Raw genomic sequence first — 21,193 nt, forward strand, 5'->3', positions numbered from 1 at the left:
CGGGAACGAGATCTACTACAAACTCAATCTCCCTGTCAGGTGGCATGCCTGGAAGCTCCGCTGGAAACACATCTCCAAATTCCCGCACTACGGGGATATCCTCAATCCTAGGGGCGTCATCCTTACCCCGCAACACAATAGTAGCCAAGTAGGCTACGCAGCCTCTACTAATCAACTGCCGAGCTCGAGAAGAGCTAATCGTCATCGCAAAAAGCGAACTCTGGCATCCTCGGTACACAACCTCCGCCTGCCCTGGCTCTCTAAATGTCACCGTTTGATCCTTGCAATCGATAGTGGCGTAGTACTTAGTCAACCAATCCATGCCCAACACAACATCAAACTCCCCGAGTTTATGTAACGCTAACAAGTCTATGGGCATGATCCAATCTCCAACCCGAATAGGGCAACTGGGGCAACACTCCCGAATGTCCAAAGAATGGTCGGGTACAACAACTCGTCCCGGATGCAACAAGGATACAAGTGGGATGCCATGCAACTCGGCAAACATCCGGTCTATGAATGAATGCGATGCACCGGTATCAAACAATGCTCTAACTCGAATACCATAAAGTAAAATGATACCTGCGACCACATTCTCGGCTGCCGCCGCCTCTTCAGTCTGGGCCGCGTATATGCGTTCGCTCGGGGCCTGTCGTGACCCCTCCGCCTGCCGCTGAACTGGCGGCCGTCCTGCCTGGTGATGCGCAGGAGATGTCCCCTGACTGGGACCTGGCGATGCTGGTGCAGATGCCGAAGATTGCGCTGGTGCTGAACCTCTCGGGCAGTCCGACTGGAAGTGGCCCTCCTGGCCGCACAAGAAACACCTGCCCCGGCTGCGTGAACACTGTCGCGGGTAGTGGGGACCACCACAGATCACGCAGCGGGGAGCCTGGCGACGATCGGGTCCTCCTCGCTGAGTAGACTGGCCCCGTCCTCGTGACTGGCTCCTGCTCCTGGGATGCCTTGGTGGCCTCCGTGAGTGCGTCTGACTCGCACCCTCAGCCGCAGGCCTCTTTTCCTTGCCCTTGTTTAGGGCCTCGCGTCGCTTCTGAAGGTCTGCCGCTCCAGCCTCTACAATCAATGCTCGATCCACAACCTTCCGATAGGTCTGGAGGTTGGAAGACTGCACCAACCGGAAGATAAAAGGCCGCAATCCGCGCTAAAAAATGCGGGCCTTATCCTCGTCATCCCTCACAACAAACGGTACACAGTGAAGTAGCCGGGAGAACTCCCTCTCGTACTCGGCCACTGACCGCTCGTCCTGGCGCAAGCTGCGCAAATCCTGCTCCATCTTCCTCTTGACGCTGGTCGGGAAGTAGTGCGCCAGAAGAAGCTCCTTGAACCTCGTCTAGGTAATCGCTGCCAAGTCGGTGTTGTGGTTGTCCTGGATATCCAACCACCAACAGTAGGCCTCGCCATCCAGGAAGTGAGTGGCAAGCCAAACTCTATCCCGCTCCTCCACAAAGGTGTCTCGAAAAAGTTTCTCCATGTGCATCAACTACTTCTCAACAATCCAGTGGTCGACGTTTTCGCCGTCAAACGTACTCGGGCTGCACCTCCTGAACTCACTGAGGCGATCCATGAGCGGATCCCGCTTGGTTCCCTCGGCCCTCACGGGGAAAGCTGTCCCCGTGGCCGGTCTCTGAACTGGGGGTACCGCAGCCACCTCCTCCCGAGGTGTGGTCGTCGGTGCCGCACGTGAAGAACTGGGCGGGGGGGACTACGCCCTCGGTGCGACGTCCACCACGGGTGCTGGCAGCGTGGGAACCTGGGTCTCCCTCGAAGCTGCCGCCTGTTGAAGTAGGAGGTCATCAAGATGCTTCATCCGCGCCTCCTGCCGCTGAGCCACCTCAGCCTGTCGCTGCGCCGCTGCCGTCTGCTGCGCCAACAGATCAGTGAGGACCGCAAGCTGGGTCCTCAAGTCACGGACCTCACTAGATCCGGACGTAGCGGAGGTCTCGACCTCCTCGGGGTGTGCCGCATCATCCGCCCCGGCAGACTGGGAGCGTGTAACCGGCATCGTCACTACAAAATATAAAAGCGCAAGTTAATAATCCACGCTATCGCATTCCCGCTCAAATAGATAAAACCCAAATCATGCGAAAGTAAGGAAGTGTTCTTCACTGCTAACCCCCAATGTTACGTTGTCGGCCGCCAACGTAACCCTCCGCGAAGTTAGAAGTCATACACTCCAATCAAACTCTAACTTTTTAGAGTTATCATCAAACCCAATCGAAATACTTTCGCTCACAAGTCAATTAGACCTCGTCTCTCACGAGCCTAATAACTATAGTCCAACCGGCCTAAGGTTTGGTAGATCCACTAAGACTCAACCCTAGGCTCTGATACCAAATTAATCTGTCACGCCCTGGGACCGGCAGAGGCCCTCCCGATAGCGTGCCCAGACCCGCCATATGTCAACACATATAAGGCGTCTACAACAACAGCGGAAAATAAAACCAAAAGTAATCTACATCTAGAGATATCAGAGCACTGACATATCTATAGTCTATAACAAGGTAAAAGAGGTATACAAAAATGATAAGAGTAAAACATAAAGTAGTACAATAACATCTCCCAAAAAGTACACAAAGGGGTGGTCTCTAGTACACTTGTACAGCTCTCAACCTCTCCAACATAAAAACATCGAGAGGAGGAGGACCACCTATCCACTCATCACTCACTGAAGAGCTAGCTCGAAGCAACGCCCTTCCCACGGTCCCTAGCCTCTCTCCACGTGGAAGGCTCTGAAAGAAAACATAAAACAGAGGACGTGAGAACTATAATTTATAGTTCCCAGTGGGCAATTACTAATCTCAGCTCAATGCACCACTAGGCCCCAAAAGAACAGGGTAAGCCAGAAAGAGCAATAGAATGGAATAAATTGCATTTGTAAAAGCATAAGTAAAATGCTAAATTACCACACTGCGATTAAACACGATGTTAATATAATGCACCTTTACTTTGTCATAACCATTATGTCTCTACATGGCCACAAGTAAATATCACGGTTTACCGAATGAAGTTATGAAGATCATGCTCTATCATGGCAATAATGTATATACGAATACAATAGCAACATCTCATAGCATGCTGCATGTTTGTATGTATGCTCCAATGTCCAAAACTATGCTAGAAGCAAGTCCAAGTAATCCAACTATTGCTCTCTATCTAGTAGTGATTATAACACACTCGACACTGTGTCGATTTCTATTTCCAATTAAGGACCTACCAAAGGTAGCCCAGCTTGTGCCGCCTAAGTGCCCTGTGGTAGCCCAACATTCCTACTCTTGGAATGTGTCTGTACCACTCGACCCCGTAGGCTTCTCAATACCGCACGAGCGAACATAGGTTGCATAGGCTAACTCCGGAGTGCCGGTTTGTAGGGAGCGACCCTCACAAGCATGTGCGAATGAGCACAAATGGCAAGCAAGCGTAGTCAAGGCTCAAGTATCCAACCCTCGTGTCTCAAACATGGCAAAAGCTACTAGTAACCCAACGGTCTAGGTCTATGTCACAATGTGATAGCTCAACTCTCACTTGCTTAGTGTCTCTTTATGACACTTAAGCTTCACATCCAATCAAGCTCAATTCATGTTCTAGGTTCCAAATACGACAATAATACCAATGTTCACTATAGCCCGGGGCCCAATGCCTCTTTATGACATTGGCCCAAAATCTCGAAAAGTCTAAGTCCCCAAGCCTCTCTAGGCTTCCAAAGTCTCTAATGTCACAATTGGGCATAAAGGTTAAATGCATGAAAGTGATGTTCATTTTCATAATAGGAATTATGGTTCCAAGTCTCGACTAAAATGCTATATCCCACATGCATGCACCCTACCACATAGGGGTCCAAAAAATTCACTATACATAACATATGCCTGTTAAGCATTCTAAAATTCATAATAAATATGTCTAACATGATTATGCATGTTTTATCAATTATCGATACTCAAAACATCACAAATGAGATTTTCTCAATGTGTGGGTAGGTCAAACCCACCGAACCGTCGCGTAGTCCCTCGTTTCGCCGAACGGAGTTGTCCACAGTCTCAAAATACCCTAAAAGTAGTGAGCGAAGAGATACACAAGCGTTACGAGCAACTATAGGCTCAAATATTAACCACCACAAGAAAAGGGCAAAAACCTACCTAGGGAGTAGAAATCCTCTCTCAAGCTCCAAAAGAAGGCTAGGATCCTTCCAATCTATCCCAAAGGAAGGTTCTAATCCAAGAAATTTAGCCTCAAAAGCCCTAAATTCAAAATGCCCAAAATAAACCCTAAGTCTCCATTCTAGGGTTTCATATGGTAAAATCTACCAAAACAAGGATCAAAGGATAGAATCAAAGTATTAACCTCTCTAGATGCCTCAAAACAAGCTCCAAATCTTCTAGGGTTGAAGATTGGTCCACCACCAAGCCCTACAAGCAAGCTCCAAGCCTTGCAAGAGTGGAAAGGAGAGAAAAGGGGTTGAGCTCCAAGCTCCCTCAAGCAAGCTCCTCTTTTTCTTCTCTCTCTAGAAAGTGTAGGGAGAGGGTGAGAAATGAGGAGGGAAGAGAGGGAAATGGCCATATAGACTATTTAGAGCAACAAAATCCAGAGAGGCCCCCTCAAAAACTCAAATTTGCATCAGCCCGGTCTGGGCAATTTTCGCCCAGAGGGACCGGTCTCTCCCTGCAAGGGATCAGTTTCTCGTGTCGAACCCGAGAAACCAACGTTCGGGAACCGGTCTCTCCCTGCGTGGGACCGGTCTCTCACTACGAAGACGCGCTCGGGGACCGGTCTCGCCCGCCAGGGACCGGTTGCCTCGTCGGTTGCGCAACACTGCTTACTGGGGGACCGGTCTCTCCTTTCAGGGACCGGTCCCCGAGAGTGAAAACTCTCAGGACTCGTCCAGAACTCAGGTTTTCGAACTTTTTGGATCGGAAAACATTCTACGACCCTCCACCAAGTGTGGAAAAGCTCGAAACATATCCAATCACTCGAACCTCGTAATTTGCAAAGGTCCAGAGTGTCACACGCAATCCTCTTGTTGTGATCAGAGGTGTCAAACCTCATCCTACAACTAGCCAATAAGGTTACTACCTTGCTGTGAACCGCAACAACCCGTGCGACACGAAATTGCATTCGAAACTGTCTTATTTTTGCGTTTTGGGATTCGGATTAGCCCCGAAGTGTTCCTAAACACTCCGAAAGTTATTTGACCAAAATCGCTGTCCCAAAATACTCAATTTTGGGTGTTGGGAGTATTTTGGGTGTTGGGACAGCCACACGCCAAGTTGTGCGATCCGGGTGCGAAACCTACCATACCGGGTTCCCGAAAATTGCCGTTTTTGGCTACGGAACAGCTCTATGGTCGTTTGCTAGTCTGTGTTTCGTTCTTGCAAGTCTCCAACCAGCCAACGGTGCCTACCTATCGCTACAACCAGCAGCGAACACCCACTCCGTGAAAACGGAGCCAACAAGCATAATAATGTATGCACAAAGTCACAATTTTGCGTGCCGATTGCCGCGAGATTCGAACCAAGAGATCCTCGGGTCTCAAACACCACGTATGGACCTCCCACACCTGAACCATGCTATTCGGGACAGCTACAACACAAAAAATGTCTTCTCGGCATTTTGCCGAATGCCTGGCGCACGATAAACTATATAGTAGTATAGTGTTTATAGTCTTACCGCTGATTCCATGACTTTGAAATCCCAAAGAAGGTACCACCCAAAAAGTCTCAACGTGTCGGACACTGCTTGCTGTCCGGAGTAAATCCCAGCATTGTAGAAGAAGATAAAGCAATCTATCCATTGAGCTAAAGTGTCCTCGGGGAGCGACGTTGAAAATACAGCAACCGGAGGCCCCCTGACAGCAACTAGGGTGAGCACGGCACTGTAGAGGTCCTCGAGATGACTGTGCTCCCCTGCGGCGAAGTCCCTAATGCCCAGATCTATGAGAACCACAACCTCGGTCCAATAGAACGCCCAGCCCGAGGTTTGCTAGAGTAGTCCAGGGACAGCAGAGGGGTTTCTTTTGCTTTTTCCGGTAAAGGGCGGCAGACGCCAACTATATGGGGTTGGTCTCGATCACAGGGGGCCACAGAGGGCGGGGCTGGCGGCGGCGGAGACGCGGCGGCAGTGGTGTAGGAGAGCCAGGGCCACGAGGTTCCAACTTTGGTTCTAGTTGGAACCCGAGCACAGGGGTGTTGGGGTTGGCGACAGCGGCAGCAAGGACGGTTGCCGCTGCCGAGGTGGTGGCGGTGGCGGGCCATCCGGAAGAGAAATGTCACGCCCCGAAGCCTGATCCTATTTGGCCGGTTCGAGCACGTCGAACAGACGCCGAACGGACAAAGCCTCCTCTGTCTGCTCAAGGCTCAACAACAAGTACAAATAGAGTATAAAATTTGTACATGCGGAAGCAAACATAATGGCTTGTACGAGGGCAAGCAATAGCCAAAGTGAAAGTATTTGTTAAATATAAAAATGTTTAAATACCGTTCTCTAACAGCTTAAACTTTTAGAGTACAACGGTTGTTTCACATGGTATCAGAGCAGGAGGTCCTGAGTTCGAGTCACGTCAGGCTCCTAACATATTAATTTCCTTCCATTTAATTCAAGCCCACGTCATGGGCCGACTAAAAAGTCTCGAGCCCAGACTCAGGGGGTGTTAAATATAAAAATGTTTAAACACAGTTCTCTAACAGTTTAAGCTTTTAGAGTACAACGGTTGTTTCACAGTATTAACTAATCAACATACAAGTAATATGATTAACTTTAAATCACATACATGCATACATCTTTAATATAATTCCTTTACATTCTTTGCATCATTTTTTTTTACATCACATATTCTCCAAAATAAAGCTTTTCATTTAATATCTTTAATACATCATTCCTACAACTATAATCATCAAAATATAAAAGATGATATATAAAAGGGTATGCAACTAAACCCAAAATGAAACCAACTCGGGTAGTCTCTAGCTATGGCGCGATACCTTTACCGCGATCGTCCGCCGGCTCGCTCGGTCCCGGCTCTGTGGAAATAGTGGGGTGAGAACTACAACAAAGTTCCCAGTGGGTTCGGCCACCAACCTCGCCGACTTTCCCACTAGGTCTAACTCAGGCATAATAAAAGAAATAAGCAGATAGATAGGTAACCAACTATACAAATGCAGCTAATATGCCTGAACAATGAGATCAATAAGGATGCTCAACAAGAATGCTCATGATGATTGCAAGGTCACTTTCCAATTCCCAATCTCTAGGCTAACCCGTAGGTTTCGCCCTCAATAGACTCACCAACTCATAATCCCAAGTATCGGGGAGAAACTCCTACAACCTGTACGGGACCGTCCTCTGGGGAGAACTACTACGACCCAGTGATGACTACTCCGGAGCTCATCGTTCGAAGGGGAGCTACCGCCCTCCGAGCCAAGACGTAAGGCGAGTATGATCCAATCCTTAACTATAAGGATTTCAAGTTCAATCCATCCCTTAACTATAAGGAAGCAATGCTCATATGACCCTTAACTATAAGATTGATGTCATAATGCCAACTCTCACATGCACTTGCATTCTCTACTTTCGTTAGTGTCATTTACACCACAAGTTCTTTGTTCTCAATTCTCTAGCATTCAATTCTCAATAATGCCACACACACTAACTCTAGTAGTTCATGCTCTAGCATTCAATATTTTTATTTAGTGCCACAATTGTACACTAGTAAATCTTGACTCATTAATGCCATACACTAACTCTAGTGTTTCATTGCATTTACTAATGCCACTCGATCTACTTGTCATAGTGTCACATTGTTCTTTACCTCATCCAGATTTTCATCACCAATCATGCATACATAGGGTTCATAGGTTTTCAACGATTTCATAATGCATTTGTACTCACAACATGCAACAATTCATATAAATGCAACCTCAATCACCCTACAATGCATGCAACAATATATATACATATGCTCAATAAGTGGCATATTAGACATAAAAGGAATTTCAAAGAGTTTGGTAAGCACCATTCACCTTGCATGGTTGCAAGGGTGCTACGGTTCAATTCTTAGAATTTTTGGGCGCCTAATCCGCGTGCTGCGGCAATCTGTACCAAAACCGACCTTTTTGTCAATTTCATTGCGTACACTCGTCGAATCACCGAATCGAGTTCATATTCTAGTTAGAAATACCCCTAATTAGGTTTCTACAAGGTCAATTTGCCTTTAAACCACTCTAGGGCAAAAGTTCCAATTTCGGTGCCCTAACAATGTCATTTGCTCAATCTTTGGGTTTGATCTCTAGAACAAGCAAAAGAAAGCTTGTTGAACCTCTAGGAACTCTTTTAGAACCTTTTCTAAGCCTTTCAAACCATTTCTAGGGCATACAAACCGAGCCCTAGAAATCCACCATGAGAACACATGAAGAAACCTTGGTTTTCATGTGTTCTATAGCCTCTAGAAGGTTTCTACACTTGTAAGAAGCTCAAATCCAAAGATTTAGGGCATAAAATCCAAGCCCTAACCCTAATCTTACAAGTAAACCTTACCTTTGCCCTAAGCTCTCCAAAGTCTACCTTGTAGGAGAGTTCCCAAGCCTCCAAAACCCAAGAAATCTCCTCCAAATCCGTCCCCTACACCTTCTCCTTGCTCCTTGGAGAGATCTCTAGTGAGAGAAAGAGAGAAATGAGAGAGGAGTGGTGTTTGCTGTGTAAGGGAGAGAGAGAGGGTGTGGGGTCTCATATAGGTTGCTACAATAGCAGCTAGGCCCTCCCAAAAACTCATATTTTAGCAACCCATATGATAAGTCCTTTTAGTACCGGTACAGACCAAAGTGTCACCGGTTACACGATTTCGCAGAAGCTAACCCGAGAGCAGCTTTCTCTCGGTTTAACACTTGGTACCGGTACTCTTTTGATGTTAAACCGGTAACAAAGTTCCAGATTTCTGTTTCTCGCGTTGTTTCGATTCTATTTCACGCCGATCGACGCTAAAACCTTTCTAACTCTTTTGGAACTTATTTTTAACCCTTCCAACATTGTTGGAATATTAATTTGATTTTGTTCAACCTTTTCTTTTCGACACTTTAGTCAATTTGGCTAAAGTCTGGAGTACTCTACCGAAGTTTCGGTATATTACAAGAAAAGTCCGAGAGAGAGAAAATGAAGGAAAAGAGAGAGAGAGAGAGAATCCTGCCGGTCCCTTCCCTCGCCAGTCGGAGGGAAGGATGGCAGCGGCTCAGCGTTGAGGGGGGAGGGGGAAAGCCTTAGTTAGGGTTTTTCGTCAAACCCTAAACAAGCATTACACACACACACACATACGGTAGCACGGAGGCCTCTGTACTACCAAGTTGTTTTCAATGATGTGGCTTCCAAATCGACGATCGGCTTCGTTAGATTTGATCTACACTATTAAAAGTATTTGAAAACTAAATTTCATAATTTTTCAACATCATTTGGCTAGTGATCAAAAGGTCTCAAAATTGACAATTTTAATGGTAGATGTGATGCGTTTGTGAATTTAACGATGTAAAACAATCCAAATCTGATGAAATTTTTGTAGAAAATTCTTTTCACTATTTAGAGTAGGATTAGTACCTCTGATCTTAAATTCAAGTCTTTTATCATCATTTTTTATGAGATTTTTATTTTTTCAGTCGTTCATTTTAGACTACTCGTTTGATAGGTAAATAATACCTAAAAATTATGAAATTTGGTTTCCAAATACTTTCAATAGTGTAGATCAAGTCTAACGAAGCCGATCGTTGATTCGGAAGCCGCATCATTAAAAACAACTTGGTAGTACGGAGGCCTCCGTGCAATCGATAGTATACCAATCTAGCTCTCTCTCTCTCTCTGTCTCTCTGTCTCTCTCTCTCTCTCTCTCTCTATATATATATATATATATATATATAGGGAGTTGAGCTGGAATGCTATTGGTAGCAAGCGGGCTCCGTTGCAACCCATTTTTTTCGATGATGGGGACTCCAAATCAACGATCGGCACTCTGTTGAACATCATCTTTATCACTTGAAGTATCTAGAAATCAAATTTCAAATCTTTTCCGATATTGTTCTCTTGTCCATCAAGTGGACAGAAAATGAACGGTTTAAAATGAATATCCTTTGAAAAGTGATGATAGCAATCTTGTATATATATATATATATATATATATACATATATATATATATTTGTATGTATGTATGTATGTATGTATAATTGTATATATATATATATATATATATAGATTTGAGCGTGAATGTTATCGGTAGCAAACAAGCTTCGTTGCCACCCATTTGTTTTCGATGATGGAGCCTCCAAATTGACGATCGGCACCGTTGAACATGATCTATACCACTTGAAGTATTTAGAAACCAAATTTCATACTTCTATGATATTGTTCTCTTGTCCATCAAGTGGATAAAAAAATGAACGACTGAAAATGAATATCCTTTGAAAAGTAATGATAGGAATCTTGTAATCAAGATCAAGAGTATAGATCTTGTTTTAAATAGTTTTGATGAATTTTCTAACCAAAATTCAGTTGATTTGGATATATTTGCGCCGTTAAACGAGAAAATGCCTCATATTGACCATTAAAATTACAAAATTTGAAACTCTTTGATCATTAGGTCAATAATGTCGAAAAGATTTGAAATTTGATTTCTAAATACTTCAAGTGGTATAGATCATGTTCAACGATGCCGATCGTTGATTTGGAGGCTTCATCATCGAAAACAAATGGATGACAACGGAGTCCGTTAGCTACTTATAGCATTCTAGCTCAACTCTCTCTCTCTTTATATCCCTGCCAGTAAACGTAATTTGTGCAGAACTCCCTCCCCATGCAGTTTCGTGCACTTCTGTGCGTGAAAGTTGTGCATTTCATACCGAAAGATCCTCGGATTTTGAATTCTCTCTCAAAATTCCAATGCGTGCAATTTTGCGCATAAATTCTCGAATTCTGTGAAATTTGAGTTACACATTCCTCTCTGAGTTTACTTTAATGTAGATCCTTCTGCATGCCAAAACTGGAAAATTTTCACATAAAATAATAACCCCTTCACAAGGTGCTCCATTTTCACACTTTGCAAAAATTGCAATTAAGCCCTCCAATGTTTGAGTTTCTTACAAGAACTCACCGGTGCGTGTATTTCACCTAGTGGCACCTTTCCATGAATTTTCACCTAATCAGACACATAAAATGTCGCACCTTTTGCCGTAAAACTTGATTTCCACAAATCGGCCACTTGTCATATTTCGCCTTAAAACGTGCTTTTATCATGCCAAATCTGAAAACGGATCTCGCCACAACTTCTGGCACTGCCAGACCTTTAGGGTAGCAGTTTTCTTTTCACTGAAAACTCTTCCGTTTTACAGATGAAACCAACCCCTTTTTGCAATTAGCAGTTTTCTTTTCACTGAAAGCAGTTTCTTTTCACTGAAAACTGTTCCGTGCAGTTTTCTTTTCACTGAAAACTGTTCCGGTTTATAGACGAAACCTACCCCTTTTTGAAATTATTTGATTACTCCACTTTTCTCAAAATTTAAGAATTTCCGTTTCTACAGTACATATGGCCTGCCAAACCATGACCCAATCTGCGTCCTAACTTTTCAGTCTCAGGCAACGCCCGTTTCTTTTAGTCTGGGGCCACTAATCCTCAATTGCCTTAACTTCAGTCTCATGCAGGGCCCTAACCTAGTCCCGAGCCAGTTTTTCAAAGGTGCTCACCTTATAATGTGGTTGATCGGGCCATTGTGTTGGTGAAAGAGGAGTTTAGCATCATTTCATCCTTCTCTATAATCAAAAGTGACGGTAACAATGAAAGGAACCAATTAATACAACCATAATCAGCAATGTCGGCTGCTCTAGCCAATATAAGTATACACTACTGCTACTACTAGTCTCTGTGTCATCATGTATATACTAGTGAAATACCCGCGCGATGCTGCGGATTTAAAATTTTTTTTAATAAATTTTAGTTTTTTATATTTTTAAATAATTTTATAAGTCTAATTATTAATTAAATAAAAGTTATATAAAAATAATTTAATAGTTAATTTTATTTAAATAAAATTTATTAAAACGACAACTTATTTTATAAAGATTTATGCGAAAATCAATTTGTGATAAATATATCAAAAAATTTAAAAAAATAATAAAGAGGAAATAAAATAATGGAAGAATTATTTAATAAAATTAATTATATATATACACACAGCACTTATTTCTAAAATCTTACTCAAATTTAAATTTATGGTATTTTTTATACATCGATATAACTAGATTTTTTATGCGATTTATTAGTGTATTATTAATAATATTAATTATTATATTATAACAATGATTATTAATAAATTAATTAATTAATTTAATTATAGAGTTTAGAGATTTAAAATTTTAAATTTTGACAGTTTAAAATTTGAAAATAAATATTATAAATTAATTTGAAATTTAAATTAAAATTTTGAAAATATCAAAATTTTAAATTTTGAATATATTTATATATATATCTATATATAGAGGGAGAGAGAGTAAAGGGGGGTTTGGGGGGACACGTGTCACCCCAAGGTCCCCCCAAACCCTCCTTTAATGTAGAGAAATAGATATTCAAGCTCACCTAGCATGCTTTCTATGTGACAAGTAGACTGTACAAAAAATGAGTAAAACAAAGTATTCAAATCGGGCACCCGCTTTTTCTCAGCTCGAAGTTTGCATTCAGAATCGTGCGTGCCCATGAAACCGCGCGCCCGGGTTTGCGCTAGAAACTGAAACTTGCCTGAATTTTGAGCTTTTTCAAATCAGCTGAATTTGGATCTTCAAATATGGTTTTATGGTATATTTTTGCGCACTTGGGATATTGTATCAATTTGGTCCATGTGTGCTCAGTGGAGAACAAAAATAGTTTCTCCAGATTCTCTTTTCTCATCTCCACACTTAAAGTAGCTATTTTACAATTTAAACTCGAAAAAATAAAAAAGATGTTGGTCAAATTGACCATTGAAGCATTGGTTGCTTGCTGATTCTCTTCTTTAATCTTCATCATGCATCCATATCCTCGGGTTCTCCAAGACTTGTAACTTTAAAATTAAACTTAAGTAGAACTGTTAGTGTCATAATCACCGTTATTTGTAATCATCAAAACATAATCTTAGATCAAGGCCACTAGACCAACAGTCTTAGCTTTGCACGCACGGCAGCATGGGGCGTGCTAAGCATACTCCCTTGTGCCAATGGCACACAACTTCAACATTGGCATGCATTGGCATGGATTTTGTATTAAATTTTCATAAAAAAATACTTTTTAGATTGTTTTAATCTCTTTAATAGCTATAAAATGGCTCGCGTGTTATATCTCGCACAGTTAGTAGGAATAGAGTCATAAAGATCTTAATAACGAAAACAAATTATTTTATGCATATTACGAAAGTATATGTATGAAATCAAAACTGAAGTCATAATCGGGTAACGCTACCATTTACTTGGGGGAGATGTTTTTTGCATTTTTTTTTTCTCACTAAAAGATGATCTTAGTAGATTTACATGATTTACATATATGAAAAAATCTTTGTAAATCTTTTTCACCTCAAAAAAAAAAAAAAAAAAAAAAAACTCAAAAGGGACCTCTAAAAACTCAAATAAATTATTTTGTCAAAACAGTGTTGGCATGCTCCCATACCACGTGCTGGCACGGCCTCAGCACCGTACAGCATGGCCGGCATGGGGCGGCACTGGGAATCCTTGCGTCAGGCTAGGCACTAATTTCTTACATGAAAGTTAATTCCCAATGAAATTTTGTAGAAATGTTCTTCTCATTCCAAAAAAATTGCAAATAGTTACTTTATTCTTTCCATTTCAGTATTATAAATAGACCCTCGCAAATATTTGCTAAAGTTAGCCTCGCTTCCAAACCTATCAATGAAATCTTACAGTATGAATCTAAGAAATTTTACCAGAAAACCCTTTGAGGTATGGGAAACAGTGACCGACTTTAAGGAAAATAACGTCACTAAAATTTACAGCGAAGTCCTCATTCATAAAGTTGCAAATAACCCTATTCTGAGGAATTCTCTATAACACATTTCATGCTACGATGTGCTCGTATTTCGCTGGAATGATCTATTCTCAGTGTGACTTCTTTGGATATCATAAGGTCTTTTTCACTTTCCTTTTTTTCTTTTTTACTTTTCTTTGAGTTGACCTATATTAGTTCTTTATTTGGTGCTAGGCAGAAATGGCTATAAAACAACTGGAAAATTTCAGTCCACCAATCATGAGACAAGTTCTTCCTCTGCTTGAGCAACTTCCTCCGTTATATATGGATTTAGTAAAGGGGAGAGAAGATTTTACTCCAAAACCTGAAGAAACTCGCCGATTGGTATGTATGACACGCCACTTATATAGCTCCCAATTTCTACTCAATAAATCTCTCTGAATTTAGTCTTCTCTCTTCTCTGTCCCCAAATACTTGTCATCATGTATGGATTATGCATGTGAATAGTAGGTATATCTCATGCATTTGTAGATGCTTGCCTATTCACCTTTCATGCATGTAACTATGTGTGATGGTGTTTCTCGTTTATGAATGTAACTATGCATGATGGTATATGGTACCCTTTGATGTGAAGAAGTCTAAGAGCAAGTCCTTGGATGTAGCTCGTGTACTGCATGCCCATCTCGGCTCTGATTGTTAAGCATAGTAAAAATGTACATCTATACTGTCATATTAGATATTGCCTGTAAGCTGGAAAAATATTAGGGATAATGTGTACAAAGGACATTAAAATGCTCAAATAGTTCTTGTTGTTAAGGTAGGAATGGTTGGTGTTCGTGGGGGAAAGGAAGTTGGAGACTAAGGATTTAAGTGCCCATCGGCATGGGCCGTACCTATCGTGCCAACAAGATATCGGCATGATACAGCCCCTGTGCCGATGGCACAGCTCAAAACCTTCTATTCTTTAAATTAGTAAGTAATTTTTTCAATAAAGTTCAAAAGATTTGATAAAAATACATAATAAAGAGTTAGAATATTTTGTTGCTAAAGAAAATAAATATTTTACACTATTATGTGTTGGCACAGATGATTTTTTTGTAACGGGCACGCATCGGCATGGCCCGGCATGCACTGTGCCGTACCGTACCGGCAAGTTTCCGGTACGACCCCGTGCTACGGCACTTAAATCCTTGTTTGGAGACCAGCTTAATTTAAGAGTATAGTAGAATGCCATCCTGTCTGGATGTCAGAGTGGATCAATCAGATTGTAGAAAAGTGTTCTGCAGTATTCAACAAGACCAATCATTTATTAAACTGGTCATTGATATCCAGAGGATTATCTTTTTCTGTTGCAAGTATACAGCAGTTGTTTGAGGTCATCCCTAATCAATCAACTGTGCTTCACACTACTGCCAGAACAAATCTTGGGCAAATGTCTAATAAGTTTTACTTTGAGAGCCAAGTCTTTGGCATGTCTACACTCTACAGCACGTTAGTCTTGCTTGAATCGAAAACGAGCTATTTAAGTAGAGTTGTTCTTAAGTAGCAGTACCGACTTTTTCGTTAAGATCCCTTAGTGGCTGCTCATTGTAGGAGAAATAGCTTCAAATTGGAGATTTTGCTTTTGGCATACATATGAGCTTCCTACTATTGGAAAAAATCTAGACTTTTTGCTCGTCAAAAGATGTGGTTGCTTTTCCTAGTAGAAAAGCCATTCAAGAAGCCAGACTAGAAAAGCAGTAGGGCATGGCTGATTTTTTCAAAGAACAATTGCGAATCTCTAGAAAGTTTGTGGAAGAGAATGTTGTGCGTGTGGGTGAGAGATGGAGAGAGGAAGGAGCTAGTTGAGTTGGTCTATTGGAGGTCTAGGGGATACCACTTGAATGCACCCTTGTACTACTTTGTACAACGTTCTTGTAAGGAAATCTCTTCGATAATTAAGTAAACCTTGTTTGCTTTATGCAAGCAAGGATATGTTCCATTCCTCACCCATGCGCTTATTCTAATTTTGGTTACTGTTTATTGAATAGCCAAGCCTATTAGCTCATACTTTTTATGTTCATCATAAGCCATCTCTGCAATTTCTCGCATCTTTTGCAGATAAAGTCTTACTATGGTGTTTCTCGGAATCTCTTGATAAAGTTTAAGGATGACAACATTGATGAAACTCCTACTCTAGCCCAAGTGCTAAGCTCTGAATCCGCCATTAGTTCAGCATTAGATATGTCGATCCGGTCGATGCCAGGGGATCATGGACTTCCATTGCAACAGGTGTGTCTTGCATTTTGAATCTTAAATAGATGTGTTTTGTTATGAAAAAATGCATGCTGCCGATAACGATCTTTCATGTTTCGCTACATAGGGATAAGATTACGACGCATATATAAGTTTCCTGGCTATCGCCCCTCTCTGCGTTTACGTTTCTTTCATATTTTTCTTAATGATTACGTGGTCTGGTTTATCAGGTCATCCCAGATGTTCCGCCAGCGATGGCTGATGCAGTGAACCGTGGTGGGGAGTTGATAGCGAATCTGACAGCTGGAACACCGTGGGAAGCAGTGGCAAAAGAAGTGGGCAATACGTTGGGAACAGACTCGGGGCTCCTAAGGGCACAAATCTCTAAGGATGTTAATATGCTAGTTGACGTCATTGCCTCCTGGATGGCTTCCAACTCCGGCCCAAGAATTCTTCGACCATGATTACAACTGGACTGTTGGACAACTGGAGGCGGGGAAAAGGGGCCAAAAAAAATACGGATGAAGAAAAGATAGGAACCACAGATTTACACCAAATGATGAAACACACACCTATATTATCTCTTCACCACACTGTAACAGTGATTAAAATGTAAAAACTAAGAGCTGTTCTTCATAAAATCCAGCGAATGTTTGAGCTTCTTGATGTACAAATTTTACTTTGGTTAGTACTGCTCGTTAGTCCACCGAACTTCTAGTCGTGTTTCACTTTGGTCCTCTTTTTTAAGAAAAAAAGGTCATTTTATTGGACTTTTTTATAAGATAACCCTCGAAAAATTTGTAATTTGCAAAATGACCCTATAAAATATATATTTGGAAAAGTAACCATCTTTTGGCCATGTGGGCGTCAGGTTAGAAATTTCTTCTGGAGATGGTGAATTGTTCAGTGTCTTTAGTGAGACGGTGAACGATTCACCGCCTTTGTAATATATCAAGTAATGGTAGTGAATGGTTCATCGCCTTCACTAATCCCCATTCTTCCCTCGAAATTTTTCAAGTTTTGGAGGTTGGTGTTGGAACAGGGATAAGACGGTGAATCATTTACCGTCTATATAATATACCAAGTGAAGGCGGTGAATGGTTCACTGTCACTAAGACGGTGAACAATTCACCGTCTTTAGTGCTTTAGTACAAACCCACATTTCGAAGTATGACTGCTGTGCCCTTAGAGAAGACGGTGAGTCGTTCACCGTTTTCACTAAGGCAGGGAACGATTCACCGCTTTATGAAGACGGTGAACGGTTCACCATCTTCATTAGGTATACCCGAACCCGACACCTCTCTCTCTCTCTCTCTCTCTCTCTCTCTCTCTCTCGCTCGCTCTCTCTTTCTCTCTAGGAGCCCTTGTTGGCCCCTGCCGCCTTTGCCGTCGTCGGTCGCCGTCGTCCACTGCAGCCGCCGCTTTTGCCAACCTCCCTCAGCAACCCACATTGTAGGTAGTTCCATTGCTACCTGCTGAATTTTTTCAAAATCTTTACACGAAGTTTTTAGTTAATTAAGTTAGGTTTTTATTTAATTTTATTACTCAAATAGCTATTGTTGGCTACCAGCTCCATGGCATTGTTAATTGTAGGCATTGTTGGCATTGTGGCAGAGGTTAGATTTGTAACTAGGTTTAAACTAGGTTAAGCCTTTAGTCATCGAGTAAATGTTAACCTGTTGTCAATTTTACAATTGGTGTAAAAACTAGGTTTACAATGGTTAACCATTTGCCAGTTTTACAATCGGTGTAAAAACTAGGTTTAGAATGTTTAACCCTTTTTTTTTTGTTGGAAGTAGTAGTATTCCTAATCAGATACAACTTTTTGGTAAATATGAGCTCTTTCCTATAAAAACTCTTTGTTGGAATTTTGTGTGGGGTAGGGAAGCCTCCATGTGGTCCCTTAACTCTTTGAAAGTTTTTTTTTTTTCTGTATAGTTAACATGGCTAGTCGTCGGATGTGTCTAAGTGTTCATTGGGATGGACAGTTAGTTATGGATGGAAATGGTCCCCAATATGTCAGCGGTCGAAAGAAATTGATCGTAATTCGTTCAGATACGACATATACTAATTTTGAGACGAGAATGTATCGTTTAGTAAATTGTAGTAGAGAAAATTTCGTCTTAAATTCATAATTCGATACCCTACGGGAGCAAATGAATATATAGCTCATGATATAGTAGATGATGAATTATTGGAAGGATTAATTGGATTGTTTGAACATTATGGATGTGTGTTGGTATACATCGAAAAAGATTTATATCCGTCAGAGACACTATATTAGTCACAAGGCTATTACACAAGACTGTTTCATAATAATATCGATATGAATTTTTCGGATAATCCAATTGGTGATCGCAAAAATGTTAATGAACCAAGCATTAGGATGACAAGGTAAGTGATATCTCTATATTTCGATGAATTTTTTTTAATTATTAAATATTTTGATAAATCCAAATTATAAATACTGCAGAGAGAGTCAGTCTCCACGTGCACAACCCTCGACCTCATGTGAGGAACCCACGATATTTCATACACTACCGATGAACTCCTGTGCAAAACCTATCATATTTAATATACAATTAGAACCTTATGATTGGGGGTAAAGAAAATTTTGATTTTTTTTAAATTAATAGTATGTGAAAATGTACCTAATATCGTAAAGATTTGAGACCCATTGTAGGCTATCTGCATCCTATGAATATTGGAATGAAGTTCTTGATAATATTGTCGATGAAGGAGATAATAATGGCAGTAATCAGGAGAATGCATCCATTCATAATGATAATCATTATACTAGTGAGGACGACGATTAGAATGATCTAGCTGCTGACGTTGAAGATGATCATGATGGTGGGTTAAATTGTCTTGTGAATGCCATTTACAGTGTGAATGACGACCCACATGTAAACAACGAATATATAGACAATCCCGACGAGGAACTAGATTTTATTGACCATCCGGAGCAATTTCCTACAGATAGCAATTGGATAAATCAGTATGTTGTGAATTCGACTGAGTTCGATGTTAGACGGACCAATACCGATCTACCTAGCATTGACGAGACTTGGCTTCGTCGAATCTTTTATGATAAGGCATCTTTAGTGAATACTTTAGATTGATAGCACATTACTCACAATGTTTAAACGAAGGTTTTGAAATCCACCAAAACGACATACAGTAAAATGCACGGTTGAGAGATGCCATTGGAGATTACATGCTTCAATTCCTAAAGATGCAATATATTTCAGAGTTAAAACATATGCAGGTCAACACACTTGTGGTGTTCCAATGATAAATGCGTCGCACTGTAATTGTACTTCAAGTCTTAAATGTCAAGTGATTCTCCCGTTAATGAAGACAAGGCTTAATATGACTCCAAAAGAAATACAGGAAACGGTGCGATCCACTTTGCATGTTGACATAAACTATTGGAAGGCATGGTAGCAAGGAACAAAGCATTACAGATTATTTATGGGAGTTGGGAGCAGTCATATACAGACTTGCCTCGGTATCTTACTATGGTGCAGAGTAGTAATCCTGGTACTTTATGGCGCCTTGAATATAGATGGCCATCAGACGGAATATGTTGGGTTGGTTGTGTTTTTTGGTCATTTGGTTCTTCTTTTCGTGGATTCGCACACCGTCGGCCGATAGTGAGCATTGATGGCACTCACTTGTATGGTAAATACGAAGGCCATGCATTGATAGCAACGACTGTAGATGCATGTTGGTATCAGAGCAATTAAGAGCAAGTAAAGAGAGAGTCTAGGATGGACCTAGGAGACCTATAGGTTGGCAACCCTAAGGTGATAAGTACGTGAGAGAAATGTAAACCTATATCGGTTGAGGAAGAATCCGATTAGGTCGGATCGAGTATAGATCTCTAGTGTGGCTAGAGATAGATCCGAGCGGTGTTAGTTCCGAGTTCGAGGAGTTTGTGTTGGCGGCTGACAACACGACGCTAAGAGTTAGGACTAATACAATGGTGTACGCCCGCTTATGGCGGAGTTGAGTCGCGTAATATAGTGTATGTGACGGAGTTAAGTGGGTTAGATGACTAACCCGGTTGTTGCGTTACAGGAACAATGTCCCCAAGACGCTACGTGCGTAGGTCCGTTCCGGCACCATCTCCTGAGGTGCCCGAGGAAGCCGGATCTAGTGAAGTACAGGAACTACGGGCGTAGGTGTCGGCATTGACCGATATTGTACAGCGCCAGGAGAGCCGATTCGAGCAGCTCCAAGGGCTTATGGAGCGGCATTTTGCGGCGGCAACTGCAGCTGCGACTGAGGGCCGTGACCCGCCCCCGCCTCCAACTCGTGCGCCTACGGCGGCTGAGGGCGAGGGCATTGCGGCAGTTCCGATGGCGGCACGTCCTCCGCCGGCGAGTGTTCCTCCGGCGGCGTTTGGTTCTACAACACCCGATGCGACGGCATTGGAGGCGGAGAGGGAGCGCGCGCTTGCGGCTCTCGAGAAGTTCCGAAAGTTCAATCCACCGACCTTCGAGGGAGAGAAGGTCAAGCCATGGATGGTTGAGTCGTGGGTGGACTCAATGGAGACCTTGTTCGAGGATCTCTACACCCTAGAGAAGGACAAGGTCTACCTCGCCACTCACTGTTTGGAACGGACGGCGAAGGTTTGGTGGAAGCGAATCAAGAGAACCCGAGCTTCCGACCTTCTACCGTTGACGTGGGAGGAGTTCCGTGGGTTGTTCTATGTCAACTACTTCCTCGACAGCGAGAAGAAAAAGCTGCAAGAGCAATTCAAAAAGTTGAAGCAAGGTAGCCGCACGGTAGCGGAATATGAGCGGGAGTTCTCTCACATCATTGATTGCGTCCCCGACGTAGTGCGGGATGACAGGGATCGAGCCGATTGGCTCGAGCGAGGGCTCCGAGCTGATATCTACCGGGCGGTGCACATCCTGAAGCTCACTACCTTCGCGGAGGTGCTCGATAGAGCGTTGTGGGCGGAG

At 42.3% G+C, this 21,193-nt stretch overlaps 1 protein-coding gene across 6 annotated transcripts in view; it reads left to right on the forward strand.

Annotated features, from left to right (window-relative positions):
* Positions 1-16,986, forward strand: part of LOC109711510 — a 70,673-nt gene extending 53,687 nt beyond the window's left edge. For 4 of the 6 annotated variants that reach the window (XM_020234595.1, XM_020234598.1, XM_020234600.1 and 1 more), the window contains 3 exons: positions 14,220-14,369; positions 16,086-16,256; positions 16,451-16,986. In XM_020234595.1, coding sequence (XP_020090184.1) covers positions 14,220-14,369; positions 16,086-16,256; positions 16,451-16,684 — 555 coding nt within the window. In that variant the 3' untranslated portion in view covers positions 16,685-16,986. The remainder of the gene's footprint in view (positions 1-14,219; positions 14,370-16,085; positions 16,257-16,450) is intronic. The other 2 variants (XM_020234596.1, XM_020234597.1) reach the window with 2 other exon arrangements.

This window comes from Ananas comosus, linkage group 6, assembly GCF_001540865.1.
Source record: "Ananas comosus cultivar F153 linkage group 6, ASM154086v1, whole genome shotgun sequence".
In the NCBI taxonomy this organism is placed as follows: Eukaryota; Viridiplantae; Streptophyta; class Magnoliopsida; order Poales; family Bromeliaceae; genus Ananas; species Ananas comosus.